General features: G+C 41.7%; 1 protein-coding gene and 1 long non-coding RNA gene across 4 annotated transcripts in view; both read left to right on the forward strand.

The window, feature by feature from the left end:
- Positions 1 to 21,129, forward strand: part of kiaa1549la (KIAA1549-like a) — a 144,718-nt gene that overhangs the window by 105,051 nt on the left and 18,538 nt on the right. For all 3 annotated transcript variants that reach the window (XM_061677360.1, XM_061677361.1, XM_061677362.1), the window contains 2 exons: positions 9,686 to 9,879; positions 16,516 to 16,658. In XM_061677360.1, coding sequence (XP_061533344.1) covers positions 9,686 to 9,879; positions 16,516 to 16,658 — 337 coding nt within the window. The remainder of the gene's footprint in view (positions 1 to 9,685; positions 9,880 to 16,515; positions 16,659 to 21,129) is intronic.
- LOC133402971 (uncharacterized) lies at positions 1,503 to 3,953 on the forward strand. The gene is made up of 3 exons (XR_009768598.1): positions 1,503 to 1,848; positions 2,083 to 2,168; positions 2,532 to 3,953. It is a non-coding gene; the product is annotated as an uncharacterized LOC133402971 (long non-coding RNA).

Here is a 21,129-nt window from a genome sequence, read left to right on the forward strand (position 1 = left end):
AAAGCTGTCTGTCTTTACCATTGTAAAAAGAAATGTATTTAAATGGGAGATCACCATTTGCTCTGTCAATAAGGAGTGACTTTACTAGTAATGCCTAAAATTTGTAATCATCTTTTTGAAAATAGGACTTTAAGCAAACAAATATTCAATTATGTAACAACCATTTACAAAGTGTCTTACTGATCAAATTATATGAAAATGACCGATATGACTGATCACCAGTCAATCGCAGGAGTGACACATTGGGGCAGACAAGCACGGAAACTCAATATTTGTAGGTAATTTACAATTGTTAGTGTACTTACTTACATGCTTCAGTGCAATGAGACTGGTGTACTTGCACGCACAAGCATAACGTCAGTCGTGCATGACCAATTGAAGCTGAAGGTCAATACGGTGGTCCCTATGGGATATGTGTGTGTGCTTTCACAATGATTCCTCACCTTATTTTAACACGAAATATTGGGTGGCAGTTACAATACATTCCTCCGAATGGCTTTTACTCCTTACAAAGTGGGCAGTTTTGAAAGCTTTAGATAACCAAATGGATCAACACAATATGGGGCACCATAGTTATTATTGGTTACAAGATATTGAGCATTTTGTTGTTTGATGTAGCAAATTGTCACAAAAAGAGCACCAGACCACGTTTACTGCTTGCAGCTTTGTGGTGCACTTCAGCCATAAGCCCTGCTAGTGTTGAACTTCAATCAATATGGCTGCTGGGGGAATATATCATCTGCTGCACCTCATCAGGCTGCTGTCTGAGTTAAAATTACACTGTTGAGAAGTGCCTCTTCGATTGAACATTGAATGCAGTCGTGCTGTGTGGTCAGTATCCAAGTCATTTAATATGGAGCCTTTCGGAAATGTTGGACCATCTTTCCTCTTGTTTCAAGAGGTGCGCAATACAAGGAGGCAAAGTTAATTTAGAAGGAGGCACACAGTGTGACGAAAACCGACAGACCTTCCAGTAGAAATACAACATGAAATGTCAGGTGTCTTTTTGCGGGTTATGGCCATCCATTATGTCATTTCTAAGAATCCATACTGTGTAATGCCTGACAGCAGTTACACATCAAGCAATCAATGATACAGTTGCTGTTGTTCACTGCTTAAGAGGTTATTGGTACAGATTAGAAGCATGTTAATACCATTACGTCATACCGTCTTAATGTTTTTTCTTTATCGTATTAGTGGAACCAATAAGACCGACCACAATCTGTTCTGAGAGGCTGGTCTACCTCCAATTTTATTCTGAATTAGAATACATCGCAAATGATTTAAATAATTCAGAAATGCTGTCAATAATAAAATCTATATTAAAAAAACAAACAAACAAACAAACAAAAAAACTGCGAAACCCTCAATAGTCACTGAAATATATTCTAACTGATGAGGCTGGAATTTCCCCAAATGGGGTTCACTTGGGGTTCTCTGCACCCTTCCTCACCTTGGAGTGGTCATTGTTGGTTGACCTCTACTCTTCTGAGGTTGTCTGAAATCTCATTTTTCCTATAGCCATGGAACACCATGGTAACATGGATCTTGGAAAAACCCAGAATTGAATTGTTTTGCTGATAGATTTCATGAAATGTCCAATGTGTTGGTGTCATTTGTTTTATCTGGTTATCATGATCCAATTTTGCATTGTTAAAAAAAAAAAAAAAAACATTTTAAAGGTGTAGTGTTGAAAGTGCTAGCAAGATTCGATTGCAGCCTCGATTCAGTACTCCCTCCACCTCTCCCTCCCCTCTGGCCGAACCCGTGCCCCTCGCAGGCGTTTACGCACAAGTCACCAGCTGGCGTTACCGTGTTCACCTTGTAGAAGCAACTTTGCCATTTTCGGTAAGTAAAAATAAATAAATAAATAAATAAATAAAATAAAATAAAATTGTCATACTGTGTATAAGTGGAAAACTAACTGTGGTTTATACTTAGAAAATTATTAGGATTAACGTTACATTTCATTAATTATTAGCCCCATTGAGTAGCACAACTTTGATAAAAGCAACAAATATCAGTACTCCACATTGTTGTGGAGAGGAAATGTCTGCTAAATATATATCGTTTGTTGTTCAGATTTCCCAAGAGGAGAGCACAGCTATTAGTGACCTCGGCCAACTCCAACACCCGGCTGAGTACAACGCTGGGTAGAAGACGAGGAGGTATGCCATGCACTGTATAATAGTCACATGATTTGTACACATGCATTTACAGTACACGCAAACACGTTTTTCGAAACTGTAAATCACAGGTGAAAGAAAATTGTGTCAACTACAATGATTCTTGCTAAAAGTTGTACCACAGCTTCCAAATTGTAATATGTAAATTCATTTTTGTCGATCGGATTGAATGAGGAAATGTATTATTATTTTTTAAATATTGAAAAGCAGTAAAGAAAATGGATGGATGGATGTTTAAATGGCTTTTATATGTGGACATCAGAAAGAATAGATGCGATATTTGTAACAATGAATAGTGATTTTCACAAAAACAAAATTTAATCACCATAATGTCCTGCTTTACAGGAGAAAGATGACAGACTGAGTTTAGAGGAATCACATAGTGCGATAAAGAAATTTCTGCTACGCGACTCCAGCTTCATGTCATCCTTCACAAGACATTTGGGGAAGCTCTTCTGACGCTGCCATAACTGCAGACACATGACAAACGTATGGACACCATCTTGAATGAGCGAGTTTTACGCAGACCCAGAAGAATGTGGAATGACATCCGGACAGCTGATGACCTTTGTGACAGACAATTTCCCCGAGGAAGATCCCCAAGGACATTATATAGGATTCAGACAAAGCAGACAATGAGGAACCACATTTTATATTTTCAAAGCATTGCTCCAGTAGAAATGTGCACGTTATATTACTTTATAAATATTTGTAGATCCATTTGCACCTTATTTTAGAAGAGAGAAGAACTGAAAATGAATGGTTCCTTCTTCACAATTGCCACTCAGAAATCTGTGTTACATTTCGTATCTCCTACCAGTTCATAGACGTCACTGCCCTATATAACACTTGTTCATGGATTGGACAGTATATTTAAAACAAGAAATCTAAAACTATTTATAAGATAAATATAAGTATTTCAACAATTTTAGGTACAAGATATATGTATGGTTCAATTACGTCATAAGACGTTTGTGCGCTATTCCACCACTGGATCGTGTCACTTCAATCTTGGATCGGGCAGTGTCCTTCAGAAAGAATCTCATATTTAGATAACTATTGAATTCATTTCACACACAACCCTAACAGATTTTGACAAATGTGTACAAATCCAAATGACTACAAATAGACCTGACATCATGAGAAATAATTAAAATGAAAAAAATGGATTTACTCATTGATGTCATGAAGCATGTTTATAAATGACATGATACATATTTGTATGTTGTTATTTCTTGAGCCAGCCATAAGATTGAAGTAAAACTCACATTGGCCTCTTCTGAGTTAAGTTAGCAACACATGAATAGATCATCAGGCCTTAGCTATTGTAATCTGCGGCAGGCCACTGGTGACAGACACCCTGTAATTCCATTTGATTTTTCTTGATTTATTTGTAAGGGACAATAACAGAGGGAAATTGACAGTTGGAGAGGCAGCAACAATCAATCGAGTTGTGATAAATAAAAATCTAGCAACTTTACAGCATTCCAGGTAATTACTTGCATGGACTTTCCTATGTTGTTCAATTCCCTTACATTTCTGTCCACCGATGACAAACGAAACACACAAAAGAAAAAAATAAACACTGTTCTATTCTGTCTATATGTTGCTGAAATTATATAAGGAGCAATGTTATTGTTGCGCTTGTGTCAAGAGTTATAAAGGAAGTAAAATAATTTTTTCCCCCCTAAAATGAATACCCTGGGTCAAACGGAACGTGTCATCTGTGCTGTTGTCCATGACCTGAACTCCACCTTCTCAGAAATCCTCTAAGCAGAATGTCACAAGCAGCTTTTGTGACATTGTACATTTTTGCATAGTTAGACATGCATTTCGTGCATTTGGCGTCGCCGAGTTCTACACACGAATGGTGCTGTATAACACTAATGCTATCGGTTGGAAGTTCTATTTTTGGGGAATGCACAATCAATTCAAAATAAATGTGACAGACTTACCTGTCGAGCAGAAATGAAGCCACTCTTGAGTCTTATCAAGTTTCTCAGGGAGTCTGACTTGATGCCACGTCTGGTGTCCTCGCTCGATTGTGTATCCTAGTTTTGTTTCTTCCTCTATCAGATTCCCCTTTGTATTGCTTGTGTTTCCTCGGATTAGAAGAGTTGTTGGCAGTCGAGCGATAGCCGCCGAAAGCCTCCGCGTCCGCCATTGTTCCTTCTATGGTAAATGCACTTACATGAGAAAATGATTGACACTCCCAGGCCATGACTCCACAGTCAGTGTCTAATTCAGGGGTGCCCAAACATTTTGGCCACATTGACGTAAAAAAATTGTCATGCGGGCCAGCATTAATTTTACATGCTACCGACAAGGGGAATGCTTTTTTGTATTTATTTTTATTTTACTTTGTTTTACTATGCTGTCTGCTGCTAGGTAGATCTGATAACTGCCTGACCTGGATAAATGAAGGTTAAAATAAAAATTAATGAAATGCAAAATAAAGTATTTTTATGAAATTTGACTCAAACTCAAACTTTATTCATCAGAATCAACAAACAACATGTTTGCATTAATGTAAAGGGTGATACTGAGATCTCGACTGCAGTAAATGGGGCAGGTCTGGCTCAAAAGCGGTGGTTTTAATGCGCAAGATGTCACGCAGGTGGGAGTCACTTAGTCTTGTCCTCACGCGGTTCTTATTCATGTTCATGACTGAGAATGTCTTCTCACACAAGTATGTCGAGCCAAACAAGCTCAACATTTTCTTAGCAAATGTACGAATCTCTTGGAACCTGTCTTTATCCAGCTGCTGGTAAAAGTTGACAAGAGGGAGTTGTTGGTACCGGCGTGTCACACTGCAGCTCAATGAGCTCCAACTGCAGGTGGGCTGGAACGTCACTGAGATCCACGGAAACGGGAGAAGAAAAAAGCGTGATCTCCTTTTCAATAGTTTAAAAATCCCTGAAACGCTGTTGAAACTCCTCAGTCTGAGATGAGATGTTTGCGGCATACCTCCTCATTTGCGCACTGATATTGTGCGCTGGAAAACAGGTCATTATTTCTTGCAGAGATTGGAAATGTGTGGTATTGGGCTGCGTTTGTGACAGATGGGTTATGAAAAGTAGCAGCTTGGTCCGAAAGGCTTTAATATGTGAATACAGTTGGCTTATCAATGCATTTCGCTTCTGAAGGCTCGTGTTCAGGGTGTTAAGATGTCGGGTTATGTCAACTAAAAATCCCAAATCAGACAGCCAAACAGGATCGGTTAGTTCTGGCATCGGTTGTCCCTTTTTTGCCAAGAACTGTCCAATTTCCTCTTTGAGTGAGTAGAAACGCTGCAGTGCAGACCCCCGACTGAACCATCTTACATCAGTGTGATACACAACATCTCCGTATTCAGCGTGGATATCCAGTAGAAATTGTTGAAACTGGCAGTGGCACAGGGCTTTGGAGCGAATATAATTATTAGCCTTCATCACCGGTTTCATAACGTGATCATATTTCAGATGTTTGGCACATAGAACTTGTTGGTGAATAATACAATGGAGTTTTATAGCTTTACCTCCTTCTTCGTTTACTTTTTTACACACTCGGGTTGATAATCCATTGTGCTCGCCAACCATGGCAGGTGCGCCATCCGTAATAATCCCCGTGATTTTATTCCACTGTAATTTTAGTCATCTACGGCGGAACAAGCAGAAGCAAATAAATCTTTCCCTCGTTTGGTCCTTTCAGGCTCTGGAGGTCAAGTAGCTCTTCACACACGTTCATTTCACTGTCCACTCCTCTAAAAAAAATCAGTAACTGAGTGCTGTCGGATGCATCCGTGCTTTCGTCACAGGCTAACGAAAAAAATTCAAACTCCACTCCTTTTGCGTCCAACTGTCTCTTAATATCAGAAGAAACTTCTTCGATCCTTTGTGACACAGTGCTACGAGCCAGGAAAACATTGGCGAACTGTTGCTTTTTCTCAGGACAAATGTTCTCCACCATTTTCATCACACAGTCTTTAATAAATTCACCATCAGTAAAAGGTTTGTAGTGCTTGGCAATCAGAGTTGCGACCTCATAGCTTGCCTTTGTTGCATTTTCATTCGACTCACTGGCTCTTGTGAAAAAGTGTTGCTGTGCTGTTAAACCAGCTTCCAGTTGCTTCAATTTTTCACTGCGTTCGTTCCCAGTTAGCTTGTCGTAATTAGCATGTTCCATCTGGTAGTGCCTCTTTATATTGAACTCCTTGAACACAGCCACAGTCTCTTGGCAAATTAGGCAGACGCAGTTTGCTAAACTCAGTGAAAAAATATTCAGACTTCCATTTGTCCTGGAAACGTCGGCCCTCGCTATCAACTTTCCTTTTCTTACTTCCAGTTGCCATTTCAGAAATGGGCAAAAAACAGATCATGTGCAAAACGGCCCCGCGAGAGTTCAGCCACAAGTTTACTGCGATCCTGTGGTGAAATATAAAATTGCTCGTGTATTTTGTACTGCCGGGCCACATATTATTGGTTTTATGACAGAAGCTTCGGGCCAGTGGAAATATGAACACGGGCCGGATTTGGCCCGGGGGCCGGACTTTGGGCATGTCTGGTCTAATTTAACAATTCTCTCCGTCGCAGAGACTTTTTAAATTAATAATGACGATTAAATTAGATGCATTACATGAGGCCGGAGAGTGATGTGTTTTCAAAAGGTTATTTAATTATTTTATTTTTTACTGTCAGGACATGCAGATAAATATAACATATATGATAAAAAGTGTTTATTTTTATTTATTTATTTATTTTAATTACCCAGTGCACCATGACGGGAAACGTTCTAAAAAAAGGTTGATTAAAAAAATTTTAATGTTTTTTTTTTTTTTTAAATTAAAATGTTAATTTTTTTTAATGTTGTTAACATACAATGTTTTGTATGTTAATGGAAGTTGCCAGTTACATTATTTGTAATGACACAATTAACTTCCCACTTGCATCCTTCCTTTTTTGCCCACTGCTCCTTGACGTCATAAACACACAAAGCTAGACTGCCTAGCAACCTGTGAACAGCAACTGGCCTCAAACAAATTAATGTTTGCACTTGCCGTGTATTTTTCACACACAAACACGCACACACAAAAAGACAACTGTCATCATACAACACTTAAGCTGCTCGAGTGCAAACACACACTCAGCTCATAACTGTATATTCATGCCGTTGCGAGTGCTCTTGTCATTGTGTGCATGTGTCTACATGAGTATGTATCAATTTCCCTGATACTCAGCCATGTGTCTTCAGGCTGGCTTATGGCACAGTGGTGTGTATTACGGATGAATTATTAACAATGCTGTCAGCCTGATGCCCACGCTGCCTAACCTCACATGCACTCAGGATTTAGTATGCATCATCAAATACATTAGGCATCCCATTTTAGAGCTGCTCAAAATAGAAAAGGGAGGCAAAAAATCGGGGATTTGTCTGCTTCATTGTGCAACAAAAAAATTCTGATGGTCCTTTTCTTTTCTCTTTGCTGTAAGTGCAGAGAAATGTAGCAGCGCAAATAATGTGCCTACGCATTAGAGGTTTTAGGAAAATGCGCGTTGTCCTCTTTGTTCTTCTGAAGCCCTCATACTTGACTTCCAATGTGCTGTGTTAGGAAAGCGTTATGCGTTTTCCATTATTTTATTATGTCTGCCATGCCGTTTGGGAGCTTCCAACAGGGGGTCCATTCAATTACGCTTTTCTGTCATGGAAATAGCACTATACTTTGACGTTTTTCTACTCGGGTACCCTAGTACATACAGTATCATATTACCTCCCTTAAGAGAGAAAAAAAAAAATTCTGTGAGGCAAAAAAAAACAATAACAAATACAAAAGGTCTATTTTGGACTTTACATAGTATGCTTTTCCACAATTTATGTACTTTCTGTACTGTGTATACAGCAGTTAGTTAGATAGATGGATGAATGGATGGATGGATGTAACCTGCGATTGGCTGGCAATCAGTTCAGGTTGTACCCCACCTTCGATTGGCTGGCAATCAGTTCAGGTTGTACCCCACCTCTTGCCCAGTGTCAGCTGGGATAGGCTCCAGCACACCCACGACCCCTGTGAGGATAAGCGGTATGGAAAACGGATGGATGGATAGATACAGTATACACACACACACACAAGATACTGCCGTGCTTATCCAGAAGTACAATGTTTATTTGTCTGGTAGGAGGGGAATTTCTTTACATTGTTGTTTTTATTTCTTTGTAATATATGCCTTCAATTGACTTTTTTCCATAAAATCAAACACAACCACTGCCGTACGGGCGATGGTCAAAGGGGGGGCTGCACACAGGAGTAGTGCCTTGGAGTAAATAGGAGGCTTGACGCCATGCTCAAGGGCACCTTGGTGGTCCTCAGGAAGCCATGCAGTGGATCTCCTGCAAACAGTCCAGCCTTTACAGAATCCATTAGTTCTTGAGGGTCAGTTATTCTTTTAAATGCAGTATATCCATGGAGGGTGAACCCAGTCTTCAGGCCCTGTCCTCACGGATAAGCCAGTGGTGCATCAACTAGTTATTGATGACAGATTTTACATCCAAGTGAAGCCGACTCTGCTGTTCCAAATGGCTAAATCTCACCGCAAATCTTAGGTCTGTTCAGTGACATTCATCCTATTTCTCCTTGCTTGTCTTTTTGTCATGCCTAACAGAGTTTCTGAGCTAGAGTGCACTCTCATGGGAGCGAGTGGAGTGCTCTCTGCTCTTGGATCTAATAAAACCACTTGGGAAATAAGCTAAAATGTCACATTTCAACATAGTTCTTGAGCATATGCAAATGTGTGCAAGTTGTAACAGATAAGCAGAATTGAAGCACACAATCCTGTTTTACTGATTAACTCAAATGAAATTCAGACCTTCTTGATATCCAATATCTAGTAATTGTTTTGCCTTTTTCTTTACCTCCATAAATGTCCACTGTTAACTCGTTATACCTTCAAAATGCTTGTAAATGTTCAATTTTATTTCCAAAAGAAATTACATCCTTCAACTTTATTGTTCGTCAAGAGTGGTTCAAAAATAAAATTGGCTTGGTTATTCAAGCTAATAGTAGAACTCATCAACTAAAAAATGTAAAATTAACTATACATCTCAGTTAATGTCCATCAAATTACAAGCGTTTGCAAGCAATTACCAGCCCATGTTTGCAAACAATAATGAGAAAAGGTCCCTGTATGCTGCTATCTAGCAACATAACCTATACATGTATGAACGTGAAACAATAATTTACAGGACATTGATCTACTGTATGCTTGTGCTTTATGTTATGCTTTACCCATTTACAATAAACAGTCATCAGGCTGTGATTTGTTTTTTTAGGATGGAAACCTGTTGTTTGCTGTTAGTGAACTTTGTGTCTTGTACAGCATGTTATTTTTGTTGTCGTTCCCTGTGCTTTATGTCATGGAAAAAGCAAATATTATTATATCTGGTGAATACTCATATTAGTCATCAGTTGCCAATTTGAGATGGTTTAAAAGGTTGAGTTTGACACTTGGTTCTCTTTCCTCTGCCAGCCTGTTCAGGGCTTTGACTATGCCAAGAAGCACATGGGTCGAACAGGTGATGAGTCCATCTCTTTAAATAAGGACACTTTAGTTCTGGGACTGCCTGTGCGAGATGCCCCCCTGTCAATGTCATTGGATAAGAAGGTGTACCAGGATGGGACTGCCAACAAGAGACCACCTTCTGCTGACATACACAAAGGAGGGTAAGATAACAACTGTCCTATGATACACATACTGTTCTCAGCTTGATAGTGCTGTGCTGGAACAGCTGCTATTGTCACTGAGCAATGCTGGGAGAAGCCTCTAGTACGCTGAGGAGAAACAAACAGATTGATGTGATCTAACGATAAGTCCAGTGTTAACAAGAGTGTCTGCACATGCTCTGAGAGCAGAACACAGGCATTTACTGGATTTAAATGTTGTCAGATCGTTAGCTTTTCTGAGGTGGTTACTGTGGCAGCGTGCTTGTGTTTGTGTCTGTCTCTTGTCCACAGAGCTTTTACAGTTTAGCCAGGAGAAGCTCAGTTAGCCTTAACGGCATGAGACTTGTTTGAACACCGCCCTCACTCTTTATCTCCCATGCCTCATTGCCCATACAACCCATTGAGCATCTACAGTATATAGGACATGCAAACCCAAAGCACGAGTCAAGATTCAAACTCCTCAAATTTGAACCTCTCAACTGTGGGCCAGATACAATAACCATTAGTACAGTGAGTATCAGAGCAAAAAAGATTAAGCTGTTCTCACAGTGGGTGTGAATTGCCCATTCGCATTGTATCCAGGTTTAACCTCAATAGATAAAATTTTGATTCTCACAGAACATTTGATTAGTACATGTATTCATTTTGATTGACTGGCGACCAAATTATTACTTAAACTTAAAAGACTATTCAGTAAGAGTTGAAAGTATAGACGAAAACAAAAGACTGCACCTTGACGTTTTATCATTCTATCCATAGGTGCCATTAATTTTTGTGATCTTAAAAAGTTGCAATTTATCTCTTGCACCAGTCACTATTTCTTTTAAATTGTTCTTTTACATCCTATATTGCTTTAGTGCTGTACCCCACTTTTATGAAATAACTGATAATACTGTCTCTACAGGGTGTTCCAGAGTGTAGGCTTGTGCTTTAGTTTACAAAATTACTTCATGCTCTCCTGTGTAGAGTTCTACCCATGCTGGTGTGGGTTTTCTGTGGCTACTCTGGCTTACTCCCACATTCAAAAAACATGCATGTTTGGGGAACTGAAAACCCTGCGTTGTCCATAAATGGGAATGTGTCACTGCGATTGCTCAATGACCAGTCCAGGGTTTAACGCGCTTGTCGCCCAGTCAGTTGAGTTAGGCTTCAACTCAGTGAGGACAAGCAGTATAGAAAATGGATGGATGATCCAATTCCTGGGATGAAAAGCACTGACTGTGGACTGTCTTTAAGAAGGCAGCAAGCGTTTCAGTCAATCTGAAATACATTCTGGATGAATACAGAAAACCTTTCTACATTTTCCAATTTTAAAATACACCCCCACACTTTCCCACCTTCACTAGTGCTCTTTCCTAAAGGAAGCTGCAAATCAGAATCAGAATCAGAATCATTTTTATTTTGAGATGCAAATGCAAATGAGATGCATTTTGCCTCCTGACAGAAATGCAAATTGAGGAACATGCACACAAGTCAGTCTCATATTTACACACCACTAAACGAAAATGCATCGGGGTGGGATTTGCCCCTTAGGACAATAAACACATGTATATTTATAACCTTGACTTTTGCCATGCCAGAGGGAGTGAAACAATTATGACCGTATAAAATGTCGGCATCATTGGCTTTACCAAACCATGTAAGGTAGGCATTTTCTACCATCTATAAATTGAAGTTACTTTCAAACTAATGCTGCAATGGGAGTGGTATGATACTACTGGTACATCATGATGGTAATTGTGGACTGTAGAAATGGAAAGTAAATACAGGCACAAATAGGTTTGATGTATAAAATTAGAGTGTGAAAGAAAGAAGAGCCAATAGGATTTCACAGTAATAATAATAATTTAAAAAAATCCTTCACGCAGTCAGTCAGTCTGTAGCCAAGCTAGTTATTTCTTTTTTTCTTTTTTTTTTTGTCGAGCTGCAGGGTGTGGGCAGAGTGCTACTACGTTTGTAATTCTCACAGTCTAATATTCTCACAGTATAATCCCAGTGAAGATTGGGAGTTTGTTGGATTTGGGAGCAGGAAGGGACTGCAGCATGGCGGATTAGTTTACACACATAACAGGTAGGATTAGGAACACGAGGTACCAGACATGATAAGAACATCATTTTGTTTTTCTGGGTCAATGTGGTTGACATAAGCACATATGCACATACGTATTTGCAATGTTGAGTTTATTCAGATGCTGTAACATTAACACCATGATACGTCTGTCGCCAAGGCTCCACCTGCTGCATCTTCACTGGTGAACTGAATGGTATCTGTTTCTGGGTCAAGCGCCACTGCAGAGACTGCGACGTGCGAGAGGCTGATCTGGTTTCAGGCCTCTCGATCTGTACAATTGAATAATAGGTGTGGTATTATGACTTTTAGAGAGTCAATTACATACGTAGAGTCACTGATGGTGTAGTGGTACACTCGCCAGACTTTGGTGCGGGCAGTGTGGGATCAGTTCCCACTCAGTGACGGTGTGAATGTGATTGCGAATGGTTATCCGTGTCTATATGTGCCCTGCGACTGACTGGCGACCAGTTCAGGGTGTAGTCTGCCTTTCGCCCGAAGTCAGCTGGGATAGGCTCCAGCGCCCTGTGACCCTAAGTGATAAGCGGTGTTGACAATGGATGGATGGAATTGCATACGTACATTTTCAGTGTGAATTTTGAATCAGCTTAAACAACAGTTTGTCACTGTGATTGAAACACAAACCGTCAATTGTTCTATTGTTTCTGGAGTAAAAGGTGAAGACTTACCGACAGCCATTTTCAAAATAGAGCGATATTTATTCAGTTAACTGTATCCTCCATTACTTGTGCGAGACACAACAAATACAGCTAGATGATTATTGATTCTGCTACTGTGCTTTCTGGCACTCTCCAAACAAATTTACATAGAGCATGCATTGTATTTTTCCTTTTACGCCTGCAATTTGACCACATGACTTGTGACTCACAATGGGACTCCACTTGTATCGGCCGCGACACAGTCCACACTGTGTGTTTGTGTGTATTTGTGTGTTAGCCTCGCCTGTGGCATTAATGTCTGATCTACAGAATTTGTGCGCACCACACCACCTGTAGATGAGATGGGCCTGTCACATTGTGTACCGACTGTGGCTTACATGGCTCAAGGCTGTATGCGTGCGTGTGCGTGTGTGCTTATGTGTGTGGGTTTTGGGGCATGCACACGGTTCACAGGCCTGGTGTCTCTGAGGCAAAAAAAAAACAATAACAAATACAAAATGTCTATTTTTGACTTTACATAGTATGCGTTTCCACAATTTATGTACTGTCTGTACTGTTTATACAGAAGTTAAATAGATAGATAGATAGATAGATAGATAGATAGATAGATAGATAGATAGATAGATAGATAGATAGATAGATAGATAGATAGATAGATAGATAGATAGATAGATAGATAGATAGATATTATGTGTCTAAAAATGTAAACTTGGACAATCACAATGGAGTATCACAATGTGAAAAAAAAAAGACCACAGACATAGCAAATTAGCATAGACACATAGTGTATACTATATACTTTGCATAGTTTCCCCTCTTTAATGCTTAAGACCATCAAACAAACTCTGGCCCTGTGTGGAAAAAGCAATTGCCCACTAAACCTAATAACTGGTTCGGCCACCTTCAGTAGCAACAACTGAAATAAAAAAAAAGAAATCGTTTTCTATAACTGGCAATGAGTCTTATAAATCTTTGTGGAGATATTTTGGCCCACTCTACCTTGCAGAATTGTTTTAATTCAAAGGAAATTCAGGGTTTTTGCGCATGAACATCCTTTTTAAGGTCATGCCACAGCATCTGAATCGGATTCAAGTCCCGGAGTTTGAATAGGCCTCTCCAAAACCTTTTTTTTTTTTTTTTTTTTATCAGGAGGTCGGAACCTGACAGTGACGACGACGAGCAGCCAAGATGCAGCTGTACAACATAAAAAGAGAGTCCACAATTTACTTGCTCCAGCATCCTCCTCCTCCAGCATCCTCACTTGTCGATAGAAACATAGAGTAGTGAATAAAATATAACAGGCATGCTCATGGGGTCAGACAAAAATCTTTTTAAACAGTCATGATTAGAAATAATGGCACCCCGGGAGTGCCAATATATTTGAGCACGACTATACTGTACGTATTATATATATTCATATATGTTTCAGTGACACGGCACAAGGCTTTTATATAGTATGCAGTATTCCTATATATTGTGTGCCCCTCGCTCTGGTAGCTTTATAACACGAAGCACAGAAAGTCTTTGCCGTGCCCGTTGGCTTGTCATATAGGCAAAAGTACAGACGAGAATACTGAAAAGTACTGTGTGGGTCTTTTGTTCCTACTGCCCCGTGCATAATAACCATAATACAGTCGTAGGTACAGTGTATACAAGGAAATCCTCACCTCTTGTCTGCGCCGTTTCGTCGCTGCACCAAGGCAACTGTGAGATTTAGTTCTCTTGCAGGCGGTTGAGGTCCCGATGGCTGTAGGAAAAATAGTTGGCACCGCAGCTTGTTGCAGCCTCTGCCTAACTACAACTGCAGATCCAATGCTTTCCGCTCAGTCTTTCTCAAAACACAACGGTTTGAAGTGACAGCACAGAGTTTGGAATGCTTGCCAGGCACCCATAGCGGACCAGGTTTCTTCCCCTGTCGAATGACTTTCCCTATTCACTGGTCATGTATTCCTTTTTCACTTGGAAAGCGAAAGAAACTCTTGCCACTGCCTGAATCATTTGTTCAACCAAATGCCACAGAATAAACCATCGTGAATTCACAAAATCAACAAATATACAAGGACAAGAACTACAGCATGGAACAATAGCACACAACGCCGAATGAACAGGCTGTTTGGCTCGTGTTACGTCACAGCGCCAGATAGAGCCGAAGACCGGAAGGCGCTAGATGCAAAAAGCAGAAGGCGCATTCTGAATCATATTCATCCATTTAACTGCTGTATATCTGCTATATAATCACTTTGAAATGGCAGATGTGGTTTGTAAAGGGGTTCCAGCGTTATCAAGGAAAATTTTAACATCTTTGTTCTCTGGCCTTTAACTGAGGCAAGGGGGACCTGCAGTTCTTTAGATGTCATCCTGGGTTCCTTTGTGACCTCCTGGATGAGTCGTTGCTGTAGTCTTGTTTTAATTTTTATAGGCCATCCCTGTTTTCTCAATTTGTGGGTAATGGCTCTCACCGTGGTTCACTGGAGTTAGTTTTGTAACACTTTCCAGAGTGATAGATGTCAATTATTTTATTTATCTGTTTTTCCTGTTCTTGAATTTCTTTGAATCTTGGCATTTTGTTGCAGCTTTTTGGCCAACTTCATTTTGTCAGACAAGTTCTATTTAAGTGATTTCTTGACTGAACAGGTCTGGAGGCAATCAGGCTTAAGATTGGTGAGTGAAAATGAACTCAGCTTTTCCAAAAATGTGATTAGCCACAGTTGATTCTTGATTTAACAAGGAGGCTATTACTATAAAATTGCCATTTAAAAACTGCATTTTACATTTACTTGGGTTATCTTTGTCTGATATTTACATTTGTTTTTTGATCTTAAACATTAAAGTGGGGGGGAAATGAGAATTTATAAAGAGGGCAAATGCTTTTCCACTGCACTGTAGATATCTCATTAATTATTTTCCTCAACCTTATCACACTACTCTATGTCAGTATGCTGTCCAAAACAATACTTTGTTGCAGTCCAAAAAACACCCATCTATTTCTAAGAACCGGTACATTTAATGAGGCCCATTGGCATTAACATGCAACTAATACTTGTTTTTCTTTAGCCTTAAAAATGTGGCATCCATCAATTTGTTCATATCAATTTATATGCATTTCTTATTCTTCTTATTGTGAGGGCGGCTGGTTAGCACATCTGCCTCACAGTTCTGAGAACCCGGGTTCAAATCCGGCCTCACTTGTGTGGAGTTTGCATGTTTTCGCCGTGCCTGTGTGAGTTTTCTCTCGGTATTCCAGTTTCCTCCCACATTCCAAGTAGGTGTGAATGTGAGTGTGAATGCTTGTTTGTCTATGTGTGCTGTGTTGGCCAGTTCAGGGTGTACCCTGCCTCTTACCCAGAGTCAGCTGGGATAGGGTGCAGCACCCCTTGCGATCCTAGTGAGGATAAGCGGTAAGGGAAATGGATCGATGAATATTATTGTGAAATAATGCAGGTTTTATTGTATTACCATCTTCAGTTTGAGGCTTTTTAATTGTTTTCGTTTAGCTTTTCAGGAATTCTGTGCTCACTTTCATTGCAAATTATGCCCTAAGTAACTGTACTGATTACACCGGTAATTAAAAGGTTCTAACAGTGGAACAACATGCCCAGACAAATTTGTTAGTGTAGCTGGTTATCCTCCACCTTCCTCTGTTTGGCCTATATTCATTAGGTTTCCATGAATAATATTGAAAATTAAGAATATTATTAATTATTAGTCCTTCTAACAATTCAAAAAGTTTTAAATGTAACCGTTGGAAATCAAAAGATCAATATACTGAATGTTTTTCCATTATTATCTATGAAATGCTACCCTGTTTGTGTACTGTACATTCTGAAACTCAAAAACCCTTCCCTCCCCTGCCTTCCACAACTCTCTGTGTTACCATGGATACAACAGGCGGTTGCCAAGCGAGGATGGTTCAATGTCGAGTAACAACTCTGGGAAGATGAATGCCAGCAAGAACTCCTCAGCCCGAAAGACAGCCACTGGCGGCAGCTGCAAGAACGGCAAGGAGGATCTGCACAAAAGGAGCGCCAATGGTGAGAGGGAGGGTCAAAGAGGAAAGATGGGGCAAAATAAATAGGGTAAAAAGATGTGAAAGAGTAAATGAGGGAGACCGAAGACTGAAAAGGGATTGAGCAAAAAAGAGACAGATGGTGAGGATGTCTTTACCTCCCAGTATTTCTGCCCATGACAGTAGGTTGCTAATTAAAGTATATAGTAATCGCTGTGCACACTGACCCATCTCATGCACACAATTTGTTCCACTTCTGTTGCCAACATTCTCATTCGATGACATCTTGCCCAAAGGATAATTCCTATGATCTAATGAAGTGCATATGATCAAAAGACAATTATGCATACAGTGACTCAGTCTACTGCTGCTTCATGCAGCTTAGTCATTGGTGCCAGACAAATCAAAGGAAACATTATTACTTTCTCTTCTCTTCTCTCTTCTTATAATTGTAGGAAATTGTTTTTTTTGCATCAAATTCAAAGGAAAAAGATGAACAGATTGTCATGTTTGGTGTTTGAATACTGGCGATACATAAGTCTAAAATACTTAATTGGTCCTATGTCAGACAAACATCTTTGTTCTCCCTGAGCATGCGTCGGTTTTGTCCCACAGTCGAAAAACGTGCACATGCCCTGTGATTGACTGCCCACCAAGCAGCGTGTACAAAGCTGGAATGGATTCCAGCTCATCTGTTACCCTGAACAGTTGAAAAGTGATCATTTTAAGAATTCTGGTTAACAGTAGAGGCTTTAGATTTGTAGTTGCAGTTGTAGCAGACAATGAAAAAATGTTGTTTTTTTTTAAGTCCCTTTACTGTACTATACTCTTTCAAAAGATTACCAGGTAGCGGCTTTACCATCGATCCCAACATTCATGCAACAGAACTGTTGCATGAATGTTGCTCTGATTGACTTGATCTCTGTTTGGGCCTTTCTGAGTCACTGTTGTTCTTCATCTCTTATGCCTCATCACTCCAGTGTTCAGCGATTTGTCGTGTTTATACAAGCAAATGAATGAATACAGAGGAGAGTAGAGGATGAGTAACTGTCTCATTTTCTGACTGCTGTTCAGAGAGCTTAGGCTGGTCAGAGGTGGTGATAAAGTTGGAAAAATTGGGGAAACAAAATGGATTGCTGTCGTAGGAGGTGAAGTGAGAAATTAAATTCAGAGTGAAAGTGAACATGGCACTGACAAAGTAGATAGGTGGTGGGAGCACATGTGGCACATGTGGCTGACTCTGATCACCCTCAAGGTAAATACCATGTATTTTTTATAACTCTAAACAAATGTGTTCATACAGCAACCTACACTCAGCCCTGTGAGATCAAGCTTCATGTGTAAATGTTGTATGTATGGTATTTGTAATAAATCTTTTCAATTCAAATAGAATCAGGGCGCAGGTGGAGACAGGCTTCAGCAAAGAGACGTGGAATGTGGGATGAATCTTCAAGGACTGTGGAAGCTTCAACTGGACGGAAGTGGGACTGATGATTTTGGTAATTGGGAATGGGCCAATGAAACGGGGAGTGAGCTTACGGGACTCTGTTTGAAGTGGGGGGTCGTGTGAAGACAGCCAGACAGATTGACCGACCTTGTATTCGGGCACCTGGGAGCAATGACGTTCCGCTAGCTGCTTGTTGCGTGCTGCGGACTGAGTCAACGCTGCCCGGATGTCCTTCCAGACCACCTGGACTCACTGGAGGTGGTCCCGTACAGTTGGAATTGCCACCTGTACTGGCGGCACGGTGGACGACTGGTTAGAGCGTCTGCCTCACAGTTCTGAGGACCCGGGTTCAATCCCCGGCCCCGCCTCTGTGGAGTTTGCATGTTCTCCCCGTGTCTGCATGGGTTTTCTCCGGCACTCCGGTTTCCTCCCACATCCCAAAAAACATGAATTGGAGACTCTAAATTGCCCGTAGGTGTGAATGTGAGTGCGGATGGTTGTTTGTTTGAATGTGCCCTGCGATTGGCTGGCAACCAGTTCAGGGTGTACCCCGCCTCCTGCCCGATGATAGCTGGGATAGGCTCCAGCACACCCACAACCCTAGTGAGGAGAAGCGGCTCAGAAAATGGATGGATGGATGGATGCTCCTGTACTTGGAATAGTGGGGATTGGAAACCGTAGCAAGCCATGAATGGGGACATACCGGTAGAGGAGCTGGTGAAGGAGTTGTGAGTGTATTCGATCCATTGGAGGAAGGAACACAGAGCAGAGAGCCAATTCCAGGGATTGGTTAGCCCGCTCTGTCTGGCCGTTGGTCTGCAGATGATACCCCGAGGATAAGCTGGCTGCTGCGCCCACCTCTTTGCAGAATTCCGGGGACCTCAATCGGAGATAATTTCGTTGGGTATACCGTGGATCTTAAATACGTGTAAAAGAAGGAGGTTAGCAGTTTCCAGGGCGGACGGAAGTTTGGAGAGGGGGACATCGTGGACACATTTAGAAAAGCGATCAATGAGAATAACGGTGTTACCTTCTGAGGGGGACAGTCCACGGCGATGTGAGACCAGGGACGGCTTAGAATCGGCAAGTGGCGCAGCAGACCAGCTGGGGACCGGTGTGAATACTTCCCTGGGGCGCAAACGGAGCGGGCTTGGACAAATTCTCGGGTGTCTTTGATAAGACCGGGCCACCAGAGGTGCTGCTGGACGAACTGGGTAGTACGAGTGATGCCAGTGTGACAAGTGAGTTTTGAGCTGTGGGCAGACTGTAGTACTTCAGAACGTGTAGAATCCGGTACAAACAGGCGGTCAGGAGGCCCGGTTTTGGGATTGGGTTGGTCTTTTTGAGCCTCCTAGACCACCTGCTCGATCTCCCACGTGACATCTCCAACGAAGCAAGTGGACGGAAGAATGGGTTCAGGTTCTGCTGAACTGGAGGGTGGTGAGTAATACGGATAAGGCGTCTGCCTTGGTGTTATGGGAACCGGGACGGAAGGAGAGACTGAAATTGAACCTGCTGAGGAATAGTGCCTAGCGAGCATGTCGGGGATTGAGACGTTTTGCGGAACGAAGGTAAGTGAGGTTTTTGTGGTCTGTCCAAATGAAAAACGATTTTACAGTCCCCTCCAGCCAGGGCCTCCACTCCTCCAGGGCCCAGACTATGGCCAGTAGTTCTCGGTTGCCGACATCGTAATTTCTCTCCGCGGGCGATAGGCGACGGGAGAAAAAGGCACAGTGGTGTAATTTCTTGGTCGTGGGGTCCCGCTGAGAGAGGACAACTCCAGCTCAGCCGCATAATGGGAGCATCGGCGAATAGGATTTGAGTTTATTGAATGCTTGAGAGGCTACCGGGGTCCACTGAAAAGGGGAACTGGTGGATGTGAGGCTGGTGAGGGGAAGTTGGACCTGGCTGTAGTTGCGGATGAATCGACGGTAGAAGTTGGCAAAACCAAGGAAGCGTTGGAGGTCTTTCCGGGTTGTGGGGATGGGCTAGTCGGTGATGGCTTGTATCTTGGTGGGGTCCGGTTGTAATTGTCCTTTCTCAAAGATGTAACGGAGGAAATTGACTAAGGAGAGGTGGAATGCACATTTTTCCGGTTTGACGTATAGACAGTTCTCGAGGAGGTGCTGGAGGACGTACATGGAGGCAGTGTACTTCGAGGGAGCGGGAGAAAGTGAGGTATACGAATATGAGCCGGTTCAACATGTCGCGGACGACGTCATTTAATCAACGTTTGGAAAACTGCGGGGGCGTTGGTTAATCTGAATGGCATGACCAGATACTCGAAATGTTTGAGAGGGGTATTGAAGGCGGTCCTCCATTCGTCCCTCTCTCGGTTAAGGATGAGGTGGTAGGCGTTACGGATGTCCAATTTGGTAAAAATCTGGGCGTCACAGAAGGGTTCAAACGAGGGGAAACGGAGATTTATTCTTCATGGTGATGTCATTGAGTCCCTCTGTAGTCAATGCATGGGGGGAGAGTAGTGTCTTTTTTTTCCACGAAGAAAAATCCAGCCCCGACCGGAGACGAGGAGGGGCATATAAGGCCAGCAGCCAAGGATTCGTCGCAAATGTAATCCTCCATAGCTTTCTTCGCGGGATGGGAGAGGTTGGAGAGTTGGCTGGTGGGAAGTGGAGCTCCCGGCAAGAGGTCAATGGCACAATAGTACGGGTGGTGGGGGGGCAGGGAGACTCCCAAGTTCTTGGTGAATACTGGGGAGAGATCATGATATTCTTGCGGAATTAGTGAGAGGTCCACTGGGGCGGCAGAATGTGGTGGGTCTTCAGAGGGTGTAACAGTAGAGAGCAGACAGTGGGAATGACAATGAGGACTCCATCCTATAATGGGTAAATGAGTACAGTTTATGGTGGGATTGTGAAGTCTGAGCCAGGGAATGCCAAGTACTAGGGGCGTCTCAGGGGAAGGAATGACCAAGAGTGAGATGTTCTCGCGATGGTTGCCAGAAAAGAGGAGTGTGATAGATACCGTTTGGTGGGTGACAGGGGAAATGATTCAGCCATCCAGGGCTGTGGCTTTCTTTGGGGATGGA

Source organism: Phycodurus eques, chromosome 5 (assembly GCF_024500275.1).
Source record: "Phycodurus eques isolate BA_2022a chromosome 5, UOR_Pequ_1.1, whole genome shotgun sequence".
NCBI lineage: Eukaryota > Metazoa > Chordata > Actinopteri > Syngnathiformes > Syngnathidae > Phycodurus > Phycodurus eques.